The sequence below is a fragment of the Astatotilapia calliptera genome, unplaced genomic scaffold (assembly GCF_900246225.1).
Source record: "Astatotilapia calliptera unplaced genomic scaffold, fAstCal1.2 U_scaffold_169, whole genome shotgun sequence".
In the NCBI taxonomy this organism is placed as follows: Eukaryota; Metazoa; Chordata; class Actinopteri; order Cichliformes; family Cichlidae; genus Astatotilapia; species Astatotilapia calliptera.
The window spans coordinates 1,255-26,538 of record NW_020535695.1 but is presented as its reverse complement, the minus strand read 5'-3'; the positions used below and the strand labels follow the sequence as shown (position 1 = coordinate 26,538).

The 25,284-nt window shown below is 42.6% G+C and overlaps 1 protein-coding gene across 1 annotated transcript; it reads right to left on the bottom strand.

Annotated features, from left to right (window-relative positions):
• Positions 1-214: 214 nt before the first annotated feature.
• LOC113017631 (protein NLRC3-like) lies at positions 215-23,246 on the bottom strand (the record flags this gene model as incomplete). Its single annotated transcript, XM_026160773.1, has 4 exons — positions 215-392; positions 19,516-19,689; positions 21,200-23,039; positions 23,156-23,246. Coding segments are annotated over 4 exons (2,283 nt in total), but the record flags the coding sequence as incomplete, so codon positions are not given.
• Positions 23,247-25,284: the final 2,038 nt, after the last annotated feature.

Genomic DNA, 25,284 nt, shown 5'->3' with positions numbered 1-25,284 from the left:
TATCCAGTGGAGGATTTTTCTTCTTCTTTGAAGGTTTGAAATGTGAACATTGTTCTGCTGCAGTCAATGGACTAAACCAGAGAAGAAGAAAACAGACTTTACCATGAAGATCCTCAGTGTGGATCAGTATAATATCAGCCTGATGTCTGCAGTTTAGTGTCAGCACAACTTTCACATCATATTCATCTCAGCACAACTAAAACATGCTGACTGACCTCAGAGTTTCAAGTCCACATCCTGGACTCTCCAGGAAACCACACAGATGCTTCACTCCTGAATCCTGCAGCTTGTTGTTGGAGCTCAGGTCCAGCTGTCTCAGATGGGAGGGGTTGGACTTCAGTGCTGCTGCCAGATAATCACAGCTGATCTCTGACAAACCACAGCCCCACAATCTGTATAAAGAATGAAAGATGTAAGTTTATTAGACAAAGTGTGAGCTTGAAATCATTCAGTGTTTCATCATCTGTTCAGAGCTGAAGAAGGTTCAGAATGTAGAAGTTTAGAAAATGGAAACTCCAAACAGCTGACAGAGTTCATACGCCTTTGTCAGGGTCAAATTCAAGCAAGACCATGTGAAAATTAAAACACATCATCCTAGGTGAACTTAAACACCTTTGTTCCCCTTTTGTTAAGACATAGAAAAGTACACCACACAAAAATACTGCAAAAGGAAACGGTCGCCTTATATACATAGTGTATAAACTCAAAATGCACATTTCACTTCAAATTAAGATTAAGGCTTTGAACAGATCACATAGTTCAGTTCAACATATAAGACTTTAAGAATGCACAAGCATCTACTTAAAATCTATTTAATTTATCATCCATGATATTATTTTGTACAATTCCAATGTATTTTGTTCATCTCCCTTAAATAAACAGGCAGTCTTAAAGTATGAAATATTCATATACAAACACATATAAATGTGTGTACTGTCTCAGTGGCTGATAGTACCCCACAGGCCTCAGTGTGAGCTTGAAGACATTTATAATGTTTAAGTAGTTTAATGTGCAGGTGCTGACGATAAACACATTTTGAATGAAAGCCGGGGAACTTTGGTAGCACAGAAACAAGTGGCTATTCTTTGTGACTATATGGATCGCTCACAATACCATTATTTCACACAAAGGCACCAAATTAATACTCAAAAAAGCTGCAGCAATACACACAAATATAAACAGTACTTGGTGACAACTTTGCTTTTAGCCTTTAACCCTTCTTGACTACTTTTGATGTGGCCTCTATATTTTACCTTTAAAAACAGTTTATCTTGCCAATCTGTTATTTTCTCATTTTGACCAACTGTATCAGCACAATTTATCTAAATTCAGACAAAATTTAAAATACACGTAGAAAGTGATATTTTGACTGTAAAAACCACACACATGTTTAACGAATCATCTTCATAACTTGAAATGCAAATAGAGATTGTACACTTTTAAAAATACGCACACGTTTTGCAAACAACAAAGTTATATGGTACTATTTACCAAAAAATGCAGCCAAGGCTCAGACGTTTTTCATATAATCATTTCAAACTATTTACAGAACAATCAGGTGTCAAACAATAGTTTGTGTCACTCTAACACATATGAGAACAGCACAGGGATAAACCTGCAGGTCTGACAGCAGGTGTGTCACTCAGCGTTTACACTGCAATCTGCCTTTGTTGGCTTTAAGGCAGCAACTGTGACGATCACTAGTAGAACTGACACACAAAACAAAACAACAGCTACACACTAAATACACAAGACAACAAACTAACTTGAGACCAAACACGGTAAACGTCACAAATCTCTCACGTATCAAAACTCTCTCTCTCTTTCGCTCACTCGCTCTCTCTTGCCGGTCACTCCTAAAACTTCCCCCTTTTGCTAAACAACCAAATGTCATGTTTCCATATCATTTTTGATTGGTCGACATGGTACATTTTCCCACCTATAGGGCTTTGGAGCGTGATGTCACGGGAGATGGGCCATGCCCCCTTCCGCCATGACAGTAGGCCAGCCAAAGGATACCATTTCAGCTATGGATCGTACGTGTTGTGTTGTCGGTTGCAACGTTAGATCACACGATCGTGAAGGCAAGAAGCTGGATAACGGGCTCTCTTTTCATCGTTTTCCGTCCTGGAGGCAACGTGAGGGATCCCATGTATCCGATATTACTAAACAAAGACGTCAGGCTTGGATTGCAGCGGTGAGACGAGCGGATATCGAGTTCTCTGCAATCCCCAGCTTTTTGTTGGTTTGCTCACGGCATTTTCTTTCCGGTGAGTTCTAAATTAATTCATATCACTCTTGAAAGGCTTTTAGTGTGATTTTCAACGTGCTGCGGTCATAGATAATGAGATAAAACATGCTAATGTGTGATGCTGCAGAACCACATCATGTCGACTGAGTAGCTTATGATTTGGCATTATTGCAGGCAAACCAGCATATGAAATGGATGTAACAAATCCAGACTGGGCACCAACACTGCACATGGGGCATGACGACATACCTGTATCAGACTCGGACCGGCACTCAAGGCGTACGCAACGGAAGCGAAAAAGAGCACCCATCGGAGGTAAACAACCCCCCCCCCCCCCCCCCCCCTCTAAAAACATACTAAATTGCTATCACTGTACACTAATCCGCACATAACTTCCAGATGAATCACACACCTGTCATTGGAATATTGGTGTACATTTACCTTATGTCTAATTTTATCTTACAGGCTTTCGTTATGCAGCTGCAGAGTCTGAAGGTGTGCCCCGTGCAGAAGTGATTGATGAAGATCTGACAGAAGACCAACAGCAAAATCACAATGTCATGGAGGCAGTGGACAGCAGTTGTGTTGGACAAGTGGAGGTTGAGGTACCAGCTGCAAATGTGGATATACTGAAGAAATGTAAACCTTTTAAAATGATGACAGATTACAAACTCTCAGCTGTGTCTGTAATCAAACCTCTGTAACTTTGCTTCAAACACAACAAGAGAAAAAACTCTGAATGTTTCACATTAAAGTCGTACATTTCTCACAAAGCTCAATTATGTGACAGACATTTCTACGCTGTGTCCCTGCATCATTTCATGTCTGGCACTGATCACCACCTGCACTCATGTATATATCTTTCTACGTAGCACTCATAATTCTTATTCTCATGTATATATCTCATGTATATCTCATGCACATATCTTTCTTTCTACATAGCACTTTAATTCTTATTGTTTGCACTGAAGCACCGCAGCAATTTCCTAATGTTGTAAACCTCAACATCTGGCAATAAACCCATTCTGATTCTGATTCTGATTCATCCCATGTCAGTTTGGCCTCATCCTGGGCCGGATTATCCAGCACACACTCTGACCACAGGCCCAGGGGCCACGCACAGCTGGGCTCCATCCAAGAGACAGCAAACAAACCAACACAATAATAAAAAGCACCATGTGATCTTCTTACATCTTCAAGACAAACATAGTAAAAACATGAGCATATTTGTTTCCTGATAAAATGATGTGACAGGTAGAACAGAGTAAAGTGGTGGTGTTACTGTTAAGTCTAATTGTTGAATGTTGCCATTGTGTTTCTTAAATTTGTACAGTCTTAGTTCAAGCAGTAGGATCAAAGCCATTCCTTTGATCCTGACCACCTCTCCAACCACTCTGTGCTGGGGGAGGTTTTATTGTAGATACATCCTATCTGAAAGATCTGTTTCTTTTGATGTAAACTTCCTGGGTTTATGACCCTTTGGTCAGCAGGAGGTAACACACACACACACACACACACACACATAACACACACACACACACACACTTACATACAGTGCCTTGTCTATGTAACCAAAGGGGGGTTGCAAGGGGAGGTGCTTTGTAAACTATTGTTTGAAGATTGTCAATAAAAGGCAGCGAGAGGAGGCCACCATTGGGGTCATTGTCGTGCTGGACACAGACGAGGCCTCCCTTGCGCAAGTAATGGATCGATCGACTGTCTTGTTTTCTTCATGATGAATAAGTCTCTAGAATTAGCGGGGTTTGTGGAAACACAGACCCAACATTTATTTGGTCCTTCGGAGCCGGAGCCTAACACATTGCATCCACCGAGGAGAGGGAGAGGACGCCACCGCAACGTCTGGGATGATTGACGTAAAGCCCTGGTGTTTTTGGCTTGCCACCAGGCCGGGAAGTTTGCTCCTGACCTCCCCTCGGGATGGATGACGATTGACGGGATCCAGAGGCTCTTCCCATGAACGTAAACAAACAGTGAGTACAGAAGGCCTTAGAGAGCGGCTACGGGCTGTGCGTTAAACGTGAGTCCGGGAGCGCGCTAGCCGCGTGAGAGAGACGCAGGCTTCTCCGCCATTTGGGGCGTAGAGAGTTCTCCGCCATTTGGGGCGTGGAGATAACCTAGGTTCGGCGTCTCCGCCGTGAAGGAGTCCGGAATCTCCGCCATTTGGGGCGTTAGAGAGTTTTCAACAGAGAGCGCTAGCTGTGCGTGCAGACGCAAGCGATAGGCCTATGTTGTGTGTGTGTGTGGGCCAGACGTGGTCTGCGTGAGTGTGGCTGATTGTTAATGGAGAATAAAATGTGTAAGTCTGCCTTAGAAGGAGATTTAAAATTTATGGAGAAATTTTTACCAGGCAGTACGCAGTATGTAGGTTGTTGGCGTAAGAAATGTGGATTTGAAGGGACATTAGTGGAAGTTCAGTGTAAAATGCTGGTAGAAAGAATAGCTGTAAGTGTAGCTGGTAAAACAGGTAAAGCGAAGCAGAGGAAGGAATTGCAGTTAGCAATTGCTAAGTTGTGGCTGGAGCAGGTTCAGAAGAGGAGAGAAGCAAGAATGTTAGCAGAAAGTAGAGCCAGAGAAGAGCGTGAGAGAGCAGAGGCTGAGTATGGAGAGACATTGGGAGAAGCATTGAGTCCAAGACAGACTGGGCAGGGTAGGAAACAGAAAGTAAAGTTAGTGAACACAAACGTTACAACTACATATCCATCCCTGACACAAAACAAACAAACAAACAAAAAAAACATATGGTGTTTCTGTCCCAGAGTGTGAAGATGAAGAAAGTTTTTCTCCTGATCCAGTCCGTGAGTGTGTCTGACGTCATGGTGTGTGTGAAAGGTATCCAGCTGGGGCAGACGTGATTCTGCAGGTCACCTGCCCAGTGGACAAAAAGAAATAAAATAGTTGTGTGGATGAATGATAGCACGAAGAGTGTTTGGTGTTTCTAAGTCTGAAACAGCTGTAATGCTATTTTCTGTTTTGGAGAAAAGTACAGTTAAAGAAAAAAAAACAGAGAGAGATGTGTGTTGTTTTAAGCAGTGAAGAAAATATAATTTGATCAAACATTATTCAGCTTTAAATATTGTTCAGCTTTAAAGTTACTGTGCAACTGTGTAATAAAAATGTGTGCTCACGACTTTGGCCTTGAGAGCGATAAGAAGCGATCGCCTCATCCTGCAGGCGAAAGATATCTGCAAGCGAAGAGACTAGAACACCCAAGGCCGATTTCCTTTTATGGAGTTGTTTTTCTGCTAATGCAGCACTTTCCTCACAACCCCCTCCTGTAAGTTTTAGAGAATATATACCCATCCTCACAGCAAATATTTGGAATCTCTTGATGTGAGCTGCGTTGAGAGTTTGTCTCTGTCTCAATAAAAGTTCACTGATTCCCCATCTGCAGCAGGTGTCCGGTTGTCTTCATTCTCCGCCAGCCTGGTTAAGTCAATTCCTCCTTAACATCTAAAAGAACCTATTTAATGAAGGAAGACAGGTTCACTTTGTGTTTAATATTATTCTATTGCTGTTGTTGTTTTTTTTATATCCTTCAATTGGCGTCACGAACAGGATCCGCTCCAGGCCAAACTGGAACGGGTGGGAGGACATCGGCCGTGGTTTGAGTGAACGGAGTTTGGACAAAAGCTGTGTACACACAAAAAACAAGGTAAGCAGACCTTTTATTTCTGCTATATTGAACATTATAAAAATACTTAGTGTCCAAACTCCTAGTAATTCATAACCAAAATTGTCTGGCTTACTTAAGGCTTGTTGAGAATCAGACAAGTGAATAAGAGATAAGTGAATAAGAAATAAGTGAATAAGTGAATAAAGATAAGAGTGAACTGAGGTCTGACCACGGTTGCAGCCGACGGGTTTGCTCTCCGGTGTCGGATACATACCTCAGCAGGTCTGGGACCTTGAAAGGGTTTATTAGTAACGCCTTTCTAAACAAATTAAAAGGTTAAAGGCCTTGAGAATATTTTTTAGTAATATTCTCTAAACTACAGAAGGGTTAGGAAGGCCCAGAGGACTTTATTAGAAAAGATCCTCTAAAACTTAAAAAAGAGAAGTACTGGTTGGAGTCCAAAAGGAGAGGTCCCTTTGATCAATAGGAGAAAACGGATCTCTTCTTAAAACCCCGATGATTTTAGTGTTTTAAATGTTTTGATGTTCTGTTTGATATTGGACACACATAAATACACGCTGAATGCTTGCTGTGGAACACTGGGCAGGACAGTTTGGTTCTCCGTGTTCACAGATTACACAATTAAAGGAACTAGGTTCCTCTTTTGGTTAAAATAATACACCACACATAGAATTTTTTTTTTTACACATTTATTACATACATAAGGAGGGTAATGAGTGACTGCAGGTAATGTATGAAGTGTGAATGAGACGTGTGAACAAGGTGACAACCAACTAGCACCCCTATCAGGAAGCTCTAGGCAAGGTTACCCGCCAGACTCCGGTTTGGTAGAAGCTTGGTAACACCTGAAGGGATATTTCAGTGCTGACTCACCTTTAAAGCAGCGCCCCAGCTGATTAGTGCCTAACAGAGGCAGAAACCCAGCTGGCCCAAATTCTCCTTTAAAATCAATAAATAGAACATAAATTACCGGTGTGTGTAAATAAGTTGTATAAATCTGTTAGATCTGAAACTCCTGCTAAAAAACTTCCTCTCTACAACTCTTTTCTCTTCTCTCCCTCTTTCTCTCAGTTGGGATTCTGTGTGTGTATGTGTGCTGGAAAAAAAAAAAAAAAAAAAAAGGAAAAGGGTCTCTCTCTGTCTCTGTGAGAGGAAAAAGGTGGGGGCCGAGTGAGCCCGCGGGGCCGAGCGGGTCCGCGGGAGCGAGCGTGTATGCTGTATGAGGAAGAAGGGAGTGAGAGGGAGCGAGTGAAAAGAGTAATCGAGTATTTGGTGATTTTTTTATTATTTCAGAGGCACTGGGTAAGAGTTTTGACTTTAGCTGTGAAAGTTGTGAAAAGAGCAGGTTTTTCTTTTGTTGTAGACTGTGAGTAATCGGTGTTTTTCTGCCTATTGTGCTGCGTGGAAGACACAGAAGTGTAGAAATGTTTGTGGTTTATCTTTGTTTGACGTTTTATATAGAGTTGGTTGATTCAGGGTGATTTCTCCCGTTTAAGGGAGGAGTTGCATTGTGGTTATGTTAAAGCTTTGCTGTAGGGGTATGTGTGTGATTTTGTGCTGGCTTCGCATGTTTAAATGGATGCATAGAAGTTTGTCAGTGAGAAATTGTTATGGTGGGGTTTTAAAGTTAGTAAAGAGTCAAACAACGCCCACTGTTTTAAAAAGGCCCAAAACATCATAAAAGACACCTCACATCCTGGCCACTCCCTGTTCGAACTGTTGCCCTAAGGCAGACGGTACAGGGCAATCAGAGCAAGGACTAATAGACTCAAACACAGCTGTTATCCAACTGCAATAACACATCTGAATACTACAAAAATGTCCACCATGCCACTCTTGTGTTAATCTATGCACGGTCTGAAGCATGACGGTGGGAATACTTAGTATTTTAAGTATTCTATCTATTTTATTGATTGAATTTTATTGTTTTTTTATATTTGATATTACTAGGGATGATGCAATGATCAGGGACCATTCTTAATGTCGTCGGTCTCATGACAATGACAATAAAGTTTTTGATTTTGATTCTGATTCTGAAATACACCCTCCTCAAGAGTTCAATGATTTAGGCAGTTATGTTTATACAAATACTAAATGTATGTTTAGTGTCTTCATACAGGTGTTTTTTCTTAGCCTGGAAGCCTGAGTACGGCAGCAGAAGACAGGCCAAGCTTTGGCTAAAATTCACGGCTGGACACCAGAGTTGTCCTCACCCCTCCCGGTAAAACAAAAAAGAGAGAATGTAGTTTGAGGCGGGTTTTTCTTGCTGAACTGCTCTGGGTGCTGTGTCCCTGAATCTCACCGGTGTTGACCTCTGGCGGAAGACATGGAGAAAAGGAAAAGATGTTCCTGGTAAATCACTGAAACAAATAAAACCACACACAACCAGAGAAAGATATGAGAAGGGTGAGGAACAGACACATGTGCGTGTTAGAGAAATGCCTCGTTTGAGAAAAAGTTAAAGTAACCCATATACAGACGCACCCATACATGCAATGAAGAAACAGCTTACATACATGTGCACGTACATGCAAGGTTAAAGTAGCGACACTTAACATACACCTGTTTTTAAATGATATAGTTCATACATTACTGACAATTAAACGCTTTGGGTTGCAGGACAACAACGTAACGTCAAAAGACAAAGACACTGGTCTGAGGATTAAGTGAGGACACGACAAATTTAGTGGTTAAAAGGGTCGACTTGGGACATGTTTTTGTTGATTGTTTAAGACAAATGACTACTGAATGATAGGAAATTCCTTTTTAGGTTTCTAAACAGGATCTTAAGAATTTTAACACGTACCTGTGTTGTCCTGTCAACTTGAGGGGTTATGAGTTGATTATATGGAAAAAAAAAAAAAAAAAAAAAACAAAAAAGGGGGGAGACGAGATCTCGTTGTTTCTCCCCTCTCGGGATAGCACAGCCAACACAACATCATTTTCCTGTTCGCCTGTTTTGTTTTGTTTTTGTTTTTTCTGAGAGCCGAAGCTGACCTGGACTCCTACCCTCCCCTCTACCATCGTTGCCCTCTCCGCGACCATCTTTGACCCTTTGACCCCTGAAGGCCACAGCAGCTGGACTCACAACAACAACTTGAGGATGTCAACAGTGCTGCAAAAGAGTGATCTCATGCAGCAGAGACGGAGAGCACTAAACCTAAAGCCCGTTTCACTACACGGGGGAAATTCCCAGGCTGCGTCAGCTGACAGAGCTGTGACGAGACGCGCATTAAGCCCGGAGGAAAAGGGACGGTGAGCAGAAGGATGCTGACCTCTGAGAAGAGCCGAACAGCAGAGCTGCAGAAGGCCGTGGAGCAAAGTAAGGAAGATGCAGGCAGCTGCAACAACGGATGAAAACAGACCCAAAGAGGAGGGGAGGACCCTAGGCCATGCGTCAGGCCGCTGGTTTACCTAAACTACAGAACAGGAAGGTGATGAACACAAACATATACCAACACACGAACACACACTTCTGCATGCGCCTACTTAGAATGAAGGGAAACACACACATGAACACTTATGCACTTGTTGAGGGAGTAAAAACTGATACATACCCATGCACTAAAATCAAAATGTTGATTTAATTTACTAAGAAGTGACACACAATGCTCTAGCTGCTGCAATGAAGAATGCTTTACTGACAAAGGCTCAATGCTGCACACAACAAAGTCAAATACAGAATTTGCTATAATAATAAGCCCAGAGGGCATTTGTGTGGTCTGGGGAGCAGAGTCCGGAGCGGTTTGGTTATGAAAATGATGCCCGTGCGAGATATCTGGGGCTTAAGGCCTCGACTTAATTGTTTACTCTACACTAAAAAGAAAAGAAAACACTCTGAGCAGTGGTGCAGAGTGAAAACGAGGAATTAACAGTGTGAGTTTTATTTCAGAGCGCCACGTCATTGTGATGGAGATTTAATAAAGGAGGAACACACGGACAAAGAAGAAGAGAAGGGGGGGCAGCTCTTGAACGCGATTGCCTGAGGCATTAAAGTTCTGTACTAAATTCTGGTTTCCAGTGTGAGAAAAGTCACGCAGTGCCAGTAGTAGAGCTAGGTTGAGTGATGATTCTAAATTACTGTAAGTAAATCATCGTACACCGTTCAAGTTTCATGATAACGGGGATCTAGACTTTGTTGAACCCTAGGCAATTTGAACAGGTAAAAGTCGAGTGACCAAGTAGCAGTTGAATAAAAGTCATTGAATAAGTGTTGAAATAAACTGGCAGAATTAAGAGAATTAAAACATTTCAAGAGCTCAACTTACTTAATGGTTCAATTTTGTTTCACGAACGCAAAACATATAGGTTTATGAATATGAAAAGGTTGAGGTGGTGTTGATTTGACTCTGTGTAGGTTTAGGTTGGTATTTTTATTGATGGGAAGAATATTCAGTGACAAGTCCTAAGACCCGGGCGTCTGCATTTTGTTTTTGTTATTTTTCATTTTATTTTGTTTTATATTTACTGATTTTTGTTTGTGAATCTTTTCTTTAAGCAGATCTGCACATCGGAAATTACAAGCATTACACGTCGGCGAGAAAATTGTTGTAAGTGAGTTTCTCCGCATTGAAATGGGTTCTGGAGGAAACACTTGTGGGGACAATTAGAAACGAGAGTCCCTGTTTAAAAAAGGATTCAGCGAGGTAATCCAAACTCAAGTTCTTGTTTCTTTTTGAGATGACGTCATTTTGCTGAGTGTGGAAACTAGATGCGACGACAGGTTTCACTATCAGCAAAGAACGGATGAATGGATGAAAGACTGGGAATAAAAACAAACGGACTGACTGGTAAAAGATGACAAGACTTGACCATGACTCAAGGTTAACCACCTCCACCTAGATAGGATAAAAGGGTGGATGAATTTATGTGGGTTTCTTTTACAGGAGTAGAAGGATGACAAAATATTCGAGGATGAGTGAACCTGTAAATGCCATTTTTGTGTCTTGTGTTGCTTACAGAGGGAACTGCGCAGCGTTACCATTTACATTTTCTTCCCTACAGGGTTACAGTTTTAATGTTTTTCTATTACAGGATTTCTGGGCGGATGTGTGAAGAAACGGTGTTTATGGGTTAGGAGTTGGGGATGCTATTACACTGTATTCTGGTGAGAGTGTTGGGGGAGACACACCCTGTCTTGAAAACTGTGATTCTTTTACAGGAAATGTTTTATAGCACCTATGGAATAAGGATGTCTGACTACGGTCAATGTGCTGCTAATGTTTGCTTTGCTTTGGTGAGAGGGGTGCAGTAGAAAACAGACAAGTGACATGACAACAAGTAATAATAACAGATAACAAATTTGGGGACAGTTTGACCTAGAGCCCACTAACTGGCCATTAGGGGCTCTCTCTCTCATTGCCCAAAGGGTGAATAAAGCAAATTGTGGCAATAATAGTGATTTAATGATTGGAGAAACCTGAACATGATACTTGTCTGTTGAGCTGAATCGTTTATTACTCTTATGATTTTCCGGTGGGACTATGAAGATTTTTTGGTACAGATTGCAGGTTGTTGCTCTTTAACTCCTAGAACACGCCCTTGGCGAGGTGGGGGGAACTGGACCACCTTTCTGTGCCCCATCATCCTCTATTAGACGACATCCAAGCTAAGTAAACATGTCTTGGCCCTTTCCCCCTGAAATGACAGGCAGGCAAGGATGTTGCGTCTTTGTTTGCTTCCTGGCCCTGGGTCTCATTCCCATTGGCATAATCCTGATCTGTGAAGGGCCCCCGACACTTCTGACACCTTCAAGTTCAAAAGCTTCGCCCCCTTCTGACAGTCCCAATCTGACAAATGTAGCCCCTAGGGTCTTGCCCACCACTTCCTCTCCAGTTTTACCATATTCACTTTTGAATGTCCTTAGCAGTTACCGTTCTGAGTTTATTTTACGGGTGATTTATTCTTTCACATTTTCACGTTTATATCTCTCATTATTATAGTATACTCTGTACTCTCCACATTTTTATCATTACTTATGCTTTTTGGTTGCTGAGTTACAGGAACTGTTAATTTTGTGTCACTACCCTGGTTGCACTAACTCGTTGTACCCTTGTGTGCAGGACAGCTGTTACTGCTTTCATCGGGAACCGAGACTGCTTGCAGCCGACCCCTGGGCAGGGTGGTGCCTGGACTCTTTTCTCCTCATCTGCAATGACAGATAAAGACAAATGAAAAGACCCGAGGAGTTTTTCGAGCCAGGCTTCGACACGTCTCTGTGTTCCTTTGAATGTTACTTATTTTTGTGTGTTGACCCATTTAAGATGGGTCAAAAGGGGGATTTGAAGAAAATATAATTTGATCAAACATTATTCAGCTTTAAATATTGTTCAGCTTTAAAGTTACTGTGCAACTGTGTAATAAAAATGTGTGCTCACGACTTTGGCCTTGAGAGCGATAAGAAGCGATCGCCTCATCCTGCAGGCGAAAGATATCTGCAAGCGAAGAGACTAGAACACCCAAGGCCGATTTCCTTTTATGGAGTTGTTTTTCTGCTAATGCAGCACTTTCCTCACAACCCCCTCCTGTAAGTTTTAGAGAATATATACCCATCCTCACAGCAAATATTTGGAATCTCTTGATGTGAGCTGCGTTGAGAGTTTGTCTCTGTCTCAATAAAAGTTCACTGATTCCCCATCTGCAGCAGGTGTCCGGTTGTCTTCATTCTCCGCCAGCCTGGTTAAGTCAATTCCTCCTTAACATCTAAAAGAACCTATTTAATGAAGGAAGACAGGTTCACTTTGTGTTTAATATTATTCTATTGCTGTTGTTGTTTTTTTTATATCCTTCAGCAGTGATGAGAATAATGAAAGTGTGATGAGAGAAGAACACAAAAACATACTGAAAATGCATTAACTATACTAACCCTACATGCATTTACACATAAATGATACTCATGAAGACCAGACAGCATCTTAAGCATGAGATTCTGTTTGTCATCTTGTCCAAGTCACTAGTAAGATGAAAGTGATACATAGACTAGTGGACTGAATATTATAGGAGGACAGATGGTTGCATCATAGATGAGAGGTCTTAAATGAGTGAGCTGAGTGAGCTGATTGTGAGTTTCTGGTGTGTGAAGAAGTTTTACCATGGCACACATTTAGTTACATGAGAACTAAAACTTATTATGTGCTAAGACAACAGGGTTATGCTGTATGTTGTGTGTATGGCTGATTGGATGAATGTTTGAGATTAAACTGGCTGTTTGATTTGTCTTTTGTTATTTAAGTTGAGCCTGCCAATTGGGTTGTGACGATTTATCCCCCTGGCATGAAGAACACGTGTCATGACTTAAACAAGGCCTTTCTTTCCTTTGATTTCCTTTATTTTCTTTCTTTTATTTTGTTACTTTCATGGTGCACTGAAAGTTTTGTTTGATGATCTCTGTTTGAGCACGATCAGAATCGAAGCGTCGTCGAGAAAACTGTTGCAAAGTGAGCTTCTCCAAAATTAAAATGGGCTCAGGAGAAATCCACTTATTTGAGACAAGTTCCTGTCCAAAAGGATTCAGCGAGAAAATCCAGTCTAAATTATTTTTCTTTTTGAAATGACGTTGTTTTGCTGAGCGTGGAAACGGATGCGACGATAATTTCCACAATTAGCAAAAGAAGGAATCACTGAGTGAATGAGTAAGAGTTTTAAAATAAATGGGAAACTGACTGACTGACAAAAGCTGACAAGACTGACTGACTTAACACCATTGTGTGAAGTCAACCCCCACCTGACAAAGGTGTGGATGTGTCTCTGTGTGTGTCTCTGTTGCAGGAGCAGAAGGAGACCACAGGAGGAAACTTGGGTCACATGACTATGTGAACTCTGAAAATTTAACCTTTTTAGTTTAAATTCTATGTCTGTGAATTTACCATGTGTGTGTCATTCACTACCTTGTGTTGCTCACAGAGATTACTGTGAGAAAGTGTGTACACACCTGCGCAGCGCTAACATTTACATTTCTCTTTACAGCAGATGGTTAATCATGTGATTTGATCATGTGGTTTACAGCAGGACACAACTTAATGATGTTTCTCTACCACAGGATTACTGAGATTTTGTATGAAGAGAACTGTAGTTACAGGCTATATGTTGATGATGAAATTACACTGTGTTTTTGAGAGAATGTTACAGGGAAGAAATGAATGCAGTGTGAGACATACTGTGATGAGACCATTGTTACTTTTTCCACAGCGAGTGTTAACTTTATGACTTTTCACAGCTCCTCTGGAATCTGGATGGCCGACACCTGACAACCGGGATGAACCTTGTGTTTGGCTAATGTTGTTTTTCTTTAAGAGTGCTTGTAAAGGATTCAGCACAGACAGACGAGTGACAATTGAACAGATGTGCAGTGGTTACAGAATAGTTACATCGGGGCCCATTATCTGACCACACTGTTGGGCTCATGGTGAGTAACAAACTTAAGGGACGTCACTGATTACAATGTGGAATGACGGTGAGATGTTAAATAATTTGGAACAAATTATGGGGAAAAGTAGGAGTTTAATGAGTTTAGAATAAACCTGCAATGATACTTGTCTCTGTGATGCTGAATACTTTATTACTCTTATGATCTATAGTTGGTTGCAAATGTGAAGTTGTTTTAATTTTAAGACTTTGTCTTCTAGGATACAGGAGCTGGGAGCTAAACAAGCTGAACATTTCAATGCTGACTAATGTTTTTACACAGGGTTACAGCTTGGAGTGAAGCTGCTCCAAGGGACAAACCTTGGAGATTGTTTTAGGGAGACTGTGCAACACTCTTGTACATGTCTCATTGGGGAGTTGACACATGGCGAAAGCCGTGTGGCGAGAGGAGTGTCATTTTTTAATTTGTAGATATCGTGAGGTGCCATGACGAGAAGGAGTGACTGAGAGGATCGTCCACAAGATGGAAGCTGAGGCCAGGAGAGAGTTTTCAGGAGGATCAGAGATCACCTTCAGCACAGAGAGCTGTGTTACTGGTCTTCCAAAGGATCGTCACGAGGAGACTTTGCACAGCAAATCTTAAATAAGATGAAAGAGTTTCGACGTTGACGTTAAGGAAGACAACTAAGCTGTTTGCGTGTCGAGGAGCCTGTGCCATCACCAGGGAAGTCTCAAATGTCCCAGGAATGGGTGGACCAAAGACCAGCTTTCCAGAGTCATTATTTTGTTTTAGGAGTTTTATTTTTCATTTTGTTAGACATGGCACAGTTGAAAGTAAAAGAAGACCACTCTAATTTGTCATGTGTTGTCATATTTTGATATATTTGATTACTTTTCATTGGTTATATTATATCGGGTAAAAATCACCCGGCATTAGTGATCGTGTTACTATTTATAGCGATAGTGTTCTAGGGTTAAATCTTCAGCAGCGTTGGAAAATGGAACCTGAGGGAGCGTGCCAAGCTCCAGAAAGTGACAGCGCAGAGGAGGTCCAGCGATGGACTTGTGGTTCTGTGAACAGCACAAATGCCAGGTGACTGTAAAATAACTAACAGCACTTTTTCCACAAGTGAAGCCAGTAACTTACTATCCTAAAAGATTAGCTCTAGTTGCTCGTGCTTTACCTCCATGCGTGAGATCAGTATGTGCAGCAGTTTAAGCTGTACAATGTTTCAATAGTTTATTTCACCTTTTGACATTGTTAGTTCCACACGAGGTAGATGTCTACTACTGCAGACTAAACTTACATTTCTGACACCTACAAGACACTTGTCTTTAATGTTACTCTCACAACCACACATATTACCATAAAGTGGTGCACAATTCTGAATCTGTCCAACCCTTTTTGCCAACGGAGGAGGGCACTTCTCATGAGTGTAGAGAGCGCGAGGAGAAGAAGTGTAAGCTGAGGGATGACTTAATAGATGTGCCACTCGTTGAGGGAAAGGTTTGGTTTGCTGATGGTTTGAGTTTTACAACAGCAGAGGGACAGACTAGAACACGTTTTACTGTAGCAGACAGTGAGAGAGAGTTATCTATGTAGGACAACTAGCATGTTTCATATTTGCTTGAGCAGCAGAGATGCTAGCTTTAACGGAAGTGTGTAAAGCTGTAGAGAGACAATATACACTGATAGGCAGTATACATTTGCTACTGTACATTTCTTTGTAGTGCAGTGAGTGAGACGAGGTGTGACAACCTCTACAGGGAAACCTGCAGAACACACCAAACTCTTGCAAAATCTGCTGGAGGCAGTGTTATTAACCAGTAGAATTGCCGTTTGTAAATGTGCAGCACACATGTGAGGGAAAGATCCAGTTGCATTAGGGAAAGTTTTTGCAGATAAGATCACAAAAGAAGCAGCTGTAGTTAAACATGGTGTTAACCTTTTATCAGTACAGCATCAGCAGACATGCAGGCCCACTCACCTACAGCAGGAAAACAGTTGTGACTTACAGAGGGAGCAAGCTTGCAGGATGATGTTTTTTATCTGTGTGATAAACCAGTACTGCCTGATAATTTGTATAAGACTGCTGCTATTTTGAGCCATTGGCTTTGCCATGTCTCAAACAGGAGGGAAATGAGCAGTCGTTATACTCACTCTAGGATTATTAAATACTTTTTATTAAAAAAAACTTTTGCAGGCAGAGAGAACTAATGGAATAGTAAAGTTAAGATTTAGGAAGACAGGCAGGACATGGTTAGACTGTATAGAATAAGTACATGAGGATTACTCCAACAGAGAATGGTCTGACTCTTTGAGATTACACATGTTAGAGCATTTAGAGTTCCAGTCTTCTGTAGTGATGATAGAAAAGCAGAAGAGAGAGCGTATTAGCAGATTAGATGCTTGAAAATGTTTAAAAGTAAAGTAGTCATGAGAACAAATGATCTGCCAGATGATTCTGTTTCTCCGCAGGAGCAGAGTCTGAAGTCTGGAGATTGGATGTTGATAAGGCCATGGAGAGGAAGTGCTGGTCCAGTCCATGGTGGGAAGGTCCATATCGGATGCTGCTGACGACGACCACAGCAGTGAAGATTGCTGGAAGGAACACTTGGATATATCAAGCGCACTGCAAGAAGGTGACACACATCCAGGCCAGCTCGGAGTAAGTGGCAGGAAGACCGGGAACAAAGGGGGGGGAAAGCCTCCAGGGCCCCTCGTCTCAATCCGGTGAAGAAACCAACTGAGCCACAGGTACTCATCAGAATGGCTGGGAATGTGCTGTGCATCTTCTTGTGCCTGTGGACCCTGAGTGGGATGACAGGGAGCGCACTGGAACAGAGCAAACCACACCCAGTACCAGCATGGGTTTTCAACAACTACTGGTGGCAGTTTAAGAACACAACCGCTCACATAAAGAATGAGACCAATGGTTATGCTTGTGATGCCACTGGCTACACATTCTTCTGGACTGTGGCCCTATAGCATCACTGAGAGCGAGGCAGTTTGTCTGGTTGCTTTAGCAACACATCTGGGAACACTGCCAACTTTTCAACTGCTCTGAACCTGAATGGAAGGTTGATTCACCAGTAGCTGGGAAGGTGAAATGCTCTGGTGAGACAGACCTGCTCGTCTGACTCAAAGAATATGACTTGCTGCAGGACATTATACAGTTAAACGAACTGGAAACAGGCCAATTGCCTATGTGTATGAAGGACAATGGATTAGCCCAAGTTGGAGATCAACCATGGAACATGGCAACATCACCTATTCTTTTGTCTTCTGCAAGAAGGATGTAAACAGAGAAGCCTTTTGTCTACATTTACATCATGAACACTTGAGGTTTTGAGCCAAGAAGTTCAAAACAGCTTGATCCAATTTCCTTTACAAAGCTTTTTCTGTGGTGACAACAGGACAGGAGAAGAGTTGTAAATGCAGATAATTCACCAGTTGACTCTAACCCCCACAGGATGCCTACAGTGAGAAGATTTGGGGGGTTGATAGGAGTCATAAAGAAGGGTGTTGACCAGGCTGCAGCTTTGAAGTTAGCTGAGAGCCATATGGACAAACAATAAAGTCAACTGATGCGTTTAAATACCTATGTCTGTATACAGTTGGATTGTAGTGACATATGATTTTTGAGAATGATGATTCTTCTTGTTTGACCTTTGACATTCAGTTGTGTACTTGAAGAAATACATAATGAATTGCACGACAGGAGTAGATCCGCCACAAGGCTGGATAGCTTGGTTACCGTCTGGTCCTTGGTGGCATCTTCTTTTGAAAAAATTAATTCCTGTTTTTGGACTGTTGATACTGATTTGCTTATGTATAGGATGTAGTTTACTGTGCATGAATGAAATCTATACTGACACTGTCCAAACAAAGGGTGCATAAGTTGAAATTTAAGAACAATGACAAAAAGGAGGGAAATGTTAAGTCTAATTGTTGAATGTTGCCATTGTGTTTCTTAAATTTGTACAGTCTTAGTTTAAGCAGTAGGATCAAAGCCATCCCTTTGATCCTGACCACCTTTCCAGCCACTCTGTGCTGGGGGAGGTTTTATTGTAGATACATCCTATCTGGAAGATCTGTTTCTTTTGATGTAAACTTCCTGGGTTTATGACCCTTTGGTCAGCAGGAGGTAACACACACACACACACACACACACACACACTTACATACAGTGCCTTGTCTATGTAACCAAAGGGGGGTTGCAAGGGGAGGTGCTTTGTAAACTATTGTTTGAAGATTGTAAATAAAAGGCAGCGAGAGGAGGCCACCATTGGGGTCATTGTCGTGCTGGACACAGACGAGGCCTCCCTTGCGCAAGTAATGGATCGATCGACTGTCTTGTTTTCTTCATGATGAATAAGTCTCTAGAATTAGCGGGGTTTGTGGAAACACAGACCCAACAGTTACAGCCTTTCTCCCCTCTGCTGCCGAGGCTGTTAGTCTCTCCCAAACTCAGCTACAGGACTTCCAAATGAATGAAAGCAGCAGAAGTGGCTTTACAAAGGAAAGAGGAAGAGGAGAAGAAGAGGAGAGGGAGGCCACCCTGACCATCACTCCAGCTGAAAACATCACACTTCCATTAAAGTTGGTGAGAAAATGTTGAGCAGGATGAGCTGCTGGCTAATCTGGAGGCTGTAGCAGCAGCTCACAGTCACAGTGGATTTCCACTCATGAAAAAGCTCTGGCTGCTTCATTTCTCATCTCATATCAGAGACTTTAATGCTTCACTGAAGCTGTACTGTGATGCTTCCATATCCCAGTGAGGCCTCCATAATGATTTCAGCTGCTCTGTACACACACTGTGTGCCCTGTATGGCTCAAAGTCTCTGCAGCCTGTTTTTATCTGCTATCATCAGATCTTCATCATCCTCATTCACATCCCTCACACACTCTACAGCCTCATCAGCACTGACTTCATCTTCACTGACTGATGGAGCACAACATGAACCTGTGGAGGCTGAAACACTGTCCTGTCAAACATCTCCCCGTCACCACTCCACTTCTGTCAGCCTTTAAATGAACCCTGCTCAAGTCTGTCACTTCTGTTTGGAGCCAAAAGGAAAAACTGTTGTTCAGTCGTTTGGAAAGACAACATTTCTGAAAGCACTCAAACTTCTTCACATTTGTCTTCAGACACATCCTGAACATTTAGGAACTAAAGAAAGTTTCAAACATCAAAGACCTGAAATATAGAAAAACAACAACAGCCGCAGTCAGTGAACTCACCTCAGAGTCTCCAGTCGACAGTTTGGACTCTCCAGTCCAGCACACAGAAGCTTCACACCTGAATCCTGCAGCTTGTTCCAACTCATGTCCAGCTGTGTCAGATGGGAGGGGTTGGACTTCAGAGCTGAGGCCACAACTTCACAGTGAGACTCTGAGAGTCGACACTGAGTCAGTCTGTGATGATAGAAAATATAAAATGTGTTATTATAAAAGCAGAAAATCTGCATTATAAACACAGACTGAATGTATATGAAGACAAAACAGAGTGAGGTCATAATCTGATGAATCTGCTCTTCACATCTGTGCTTCAGCTCCTCTTACTGTGTTTGACATGACACAACGATTGAGTCTCTCTCAGACCTGCAGACTTTTAATGAGAATCTTTGTTTGGCTTTAATCTGCAGATGAAGGAGGAAGATGGTGTCACATTTAGGCTTCCATAATGTCCACAGTCTGTCACTGAGATTTGATCCAGAGTCAGACTGAAAACACACATTTGGACTGTTTCCTGTTTTGACTCCAGAACATTTTGAATGAGTTCAGCTCAGTGAAGAGTTCCAGCTGGAAAGATGATCTCTGTTTGCTACCTGCTGTCAGGTACGACTGTTCACGTCCACACGCAGGAAAAACCTGCTGACTGTTACCAAACGGAGCAGAAATCTCATCACTGGACAATAATGATGAATGAACTCAGAGCTGCTGATATCAGATCTGATCTCAGGGGAACTAAACACAGAAATGATTGGCTCATTTTAGCTTTCTGAGCCATTATCTGCTGCTGTGTCGCTAGTTGGCAGAAAATGATTTGTATTCCTGTTCAGGGCTTCAGTGTTTATGAGTCCAGATCCAGGTGACAGCAAGTCAAAATGATGTTACCTGTCTGTGTCCAGCAGCAGCCTGTATTCACTTTGAATATTGTTATAACCTGACATGGATCAGTTTGTCTTTGATTGGTTTGTAAATGTCACTGTTTCCATTGGACCTGAGTGACGTACAAAGACAGAGAGGGAGAGAAAGGAGAGAGAGGATGGAGACAGCAAAGAGAGAGCAAACACAAACAGGTGAGAGTGGACAGGTGACCAAGGTCAGCAACCAATCAGAGAGCTTCTGTTTGACCCACAGTCACTGATGATGACTGCACATAACCAAGCAGTGTGTTACTCTGATATCAAATATGGATCCTGCTCTTATAATAATGATCATCAGATGATGTTATTGTGTTATTTTGTAGCTGAATACGATGTTTGTGTGATTATCAGTGAAAGAAGCAGTGAGGAGGATGGAGAGAGAGAGAGGACAGAGGGTGAAGTTAGAAACACTAAAAGGATTTTTCATGGATTTCATGGATGATTTGAGTGATTTCCAGCAGGACACTTAAACATGTCAGTGGACGTCCTAAAGAACATATTCACTGATATGAAACGTGTCATTGAACAGGATTAATATCAGTGGAAACATGGTGGAAACAGCTGTGACTGCATGGATGTGACACACTTCAAATCTGTTCTCCACTCTTGGATTTGGGATCCATGGAGCTGCTGCTGAGTCTGTACAATAAAGGAATGGTGTGGAAGGTTGCAGCGTACGGACACAAACACTTTGTGGTTACAATCTGATTTTATTTTCAACATTAAACTACTAACCTACACTGATCAATGATGTTAATGATCACATCTGGACTCACCCAGCCTTTCTGCAGTTCCTCACAGCTGGAATCAGTCTCTGTCGTCCCCGCTTTGATGTGTTGTACTTCTGCAGGTCCAACTCATCCAGAACCTCCTCTGACATCTGCAGCATGAAGGCCAGAGCTGAGCACTCGATCTCAGAGAGTAACTTCTCTGATCTGTTCTTTGACTTCAGGAACTCTTGGATCTCCTGATGTACTGAGAGGTGGTTCATCTCCATCAGACAGTGGAAGATGTTGATGCTTCTGTCAGGAGAGATTCCATAACTGTTCATCCACTTCAGGTTGTTGATGACTCTCTGGATGGTTCCTGGACTGATCTCTGTCTGACCCAGCAGACCTACTAAGAGTCTCTGGTTGGACTCCAGACAGAGGCCATGAAGGAAGCGAACAAACAGGTCCAGGTGGCCATTTTTACTCTGGAGGGATTTATACATGCCTTTAGTCAAAAAGACATCCATTGATGGGAAGCTATAAGACTTGAACATGTTCTTAAAAAAAGATCTGTTTTTGTATTCTTCTCGGAAATTCCCTAGAAAACCTTCTACCACCTTTGTCTTCCTGTTGGTGTGACAGTGGAACATGTAGACAGCAGCCAGAAACTCCTGAATGCTCAGATGAACAAAGCAGTAGACTGGTTTCTGGAAGATCACACACTCTCTTTTGAAGATCTCTGTACAAACTCCTGAGTACACCGAGGCCTCTGTCACATCCAGACCACACTGCTCCAGGTCTTCTTGGTAGAACATGATGTTTCCTTTCTCCAGATGTTCAAACGCCAGCCTCCCCAGCTTCAGAAGAACTTCCCTGTCAGCCTCCGTCAGCTCCTGTGGACTCGTCTCATGTCCCTCATGGTACTTGTTCTTCTTCCTCTTTGTCTGAACCAGCAGGAAGTGTGAGTACATGTCAGTCAGGGTCTTGGGCAGCTCTCCTCTCTGCTCTGTAGTCAACATGTGCTCCAGAACTGTAGCAGTGATCCAGCAGAAGACTGGGATACTACACATGATGTGGAGGCTCCTGGATGTCTTCATGTGGGAGATGATTCTGCTGGACAGCTCTTCATCACTGAATCTCCTCCTGAAGTACTCCTCCTTCTGGGCGTCAGTGAAGCCTCGTACTTCTGTTAGCCTGTCAACACGTGTAGGAGGGATCTGATTGGCTGCTGCGGGTCGGGAAGTTATCCAAACGAGAGCCGAGGGAAGCAGATTCCCCTGGATGAGGTTTGTCAGCAGCTGGCTGACTGATGACTTCTGTGTGACATCAGACAGCAGCTTCCTGTTGGTGAAATCCAATGAAAGTCTGCTTTCATCCAGGCCGTCAAAGATGAACAAAAGCTGAGAGACAGCCAGCTTCTCTGCTGTGACCTTCTGTAATGTTGGATGGAAAACATGGAGCAGCTCCAGAAGACTGTACTGCTCATCTCTGATCAGGTTCAGCTCCCTGAATGAAAGCAGAACCACCACACTGACATGTTGGTTCTCCAAGCCCTCTGCCCAGTCCAGAGTGAACTTCTGCACTGAGAAGGTTTTTCCAACACCAGCCACGCCGTTGGTCAGAACCACTCTGATGGGTCTCTGTTGGTCAGGTAAGGCTTTAAAGATGTCCTGGCACCTGATTGGAGCGTCATGGAGGGCGTCCATCTTGGAAGCTGTCTCCAGCTGCCTCACCTCATGTTGGGTATGAACCTCTTCACTCTGTCCCTCTGTGATGTAGAGCTCAGTGTAGATGGTGTTGAGGAGGGTTCTACTTCCTGTTTCATCACTTCCTTCAGTCACACGTTCACATCTCCTCCTCAGACTGATCTTATGTTCATCTAAAACCTCCTGCAGACCAACATCTGCTGAAAGAAAGAAAAACAATGAGACTAAAGAGAAAGAAAACTCTTCAATGTCTGAACAACACAAGAAGTCCAGTTTTCAGAAATGAGTCCATCAGCAGACAGATGTTCAGTCTTACTTTGTACACAGCTGCTCTGACTGGCTGTCTGCAGTCCAGCTCTGCTTCTGGATCTTTCTCCACACTGTGCAGAAGCTCTGATGGTGACACAGAAAAGTCACAGTGGAGATACTTCTGTCCACCTTTGATTAGACTCATTATAAAAAGGAAAACAAAGTTTGAACACAGTCATGTTTCCAGTTCACTGACTTACATTTATTCCATGGACACTCACTCTAACCTGAAGCACAGCTACAACCCAACATTGTTGAGGCCTCATCTCCTCCTTTCCTGACTGTAGAGGTTAAATATGCAACAACCAACAAATAAAAGAATTTGGTTCATTTCAAAGAAATTCACACGGTGACCAAGTAAAGTAACCGTAGTAAAGGAGACAACATCCCGTTGATGGTGGGATTATTTGAAAGATTTGCTTTAGTCACGTCACCAAATGCAGTTGAACCACCCGTGGATCCATGTTTGACCATTCTACCACTCTGAGCTCTGCTTTTTAATCATTTTATTATTATCATCATTCATTTATTCATTCTTTGGAGGGGGGCTATTTCCTAATGCCGCCCTAATAAGCTGATGTTCAAGGGGAAATATAACAGAAACTCTTTCAGTGTTATTCATTAATAAATTAACAGATAAACTGTGAAGAAGAAAAAAACTGAGATTTAAAGGAGAGAGTGAGAAACTTGATCATCCATCCTCATAATACATGTTTATCAGTATCTGCTGTGACCATACTGCAGTAATAACTACAAGTCTACATTTCTGTGACTGTTGATCAATCACAGCAGGAATCTGAGCTCATCTCTGCACACAGAGCAGCTTCAGCTCTGGGATAAACTGCTCGCTTCACGTCCTTCTCAGCTCACAGACACTCATCCTGATATTTTCCTTTAACATTTGATGGTATAATTCATCTGAGTTTACACTTTATCTGCATAAATACAGAAAAACAGACCCAAACACCATAAACCATCAGTTTCACCATGTAGAATATATTGTTGTTTCCTTTTAATTCAGAGAAAAACTCTGATTTTGATTTTCTCTGTTCTCTTTGCCACAGCCCATCCCAGCAGCAGCTGAAGCAGCTGACTGTCACAACACTGAATAACACTTTAGGAGGAACGTCTTGATGCATTCTTAATCATCCAGGAAAGTAAATCTCCAAAAGTTGATTCTGTTCATCTGGACGTAGAGTAAATGTGGTTATCCCAGCTGGACTTTTGTCAAAGCTGGGATAACCACATTTACCAGCCGCTGCTTAAGCAAAAACCTGTAGTGATCCCGTACGTGTCAGGAGTATCGGAGCAGTTGAGACAGATTTTTTCTAAACACCGGGTCTCTGTGGCTTTTAAACCCCAAAACACGCTGCGCCAAAAACTGGTCCACCCCAAGGATCGGGTCCCCCGACACAAACAGAGTAACATAGTGTACGCTGTTAAGTGCAGGACGATTGGCAGGATTTATACATCGAGGAAACCAAACAACCTCTGGCTACAACACAGAAGAGCTTCCTCGTCAGGCCAGGACTCTGCAGTCTATTTACACCTACAGGCCAGTGGACACTCTTTCAATGATGAGGATGTAACATCCCGGACAGGGAGGAACGCTGGTTTGAGGGCGGAGTCAAGGAGGCCATTTATGTGAAAAGAGAAAGACCATCTCTGAATCGAGGAGGGGCCTAAGGGTACATCTGTCACCATCTTACATGCTGTGATTGCAGCCATTCCCCAACTCTCTGTGAATGGTACTCATGGACATTGATCAGTGGTTGTTGATCAATGGTCATGAGAATTTGCATAATTAAGATTAAGGAACTGACCTCCCAGCCCATTGTTCCTTCAGTGGGCTGGTTTCAGTCATTATGCAAATGTCCTGTTTATAAGATTGAAACCTGCAGTCAGCTGAGACTGAAGGAGTCACCTGGATGAGAGACAAAACGTTTCTCCCACTAAACGGGGGGGCGATCGTGGCTCAAGAGTTGGGCGTTCGTCTTGTAATCGGAAGGTTGCCGGTTCGAGCCTCGGCTTGGACAGTCTCGGTCGTTGTGTCCTTGGGCAAGACACTTCACCTGTTGCCTACTGGTGGTGGTCAGAGGGCCCGGTGGCGCCAGTGTCCGGCAGCCTCGCCTCTGT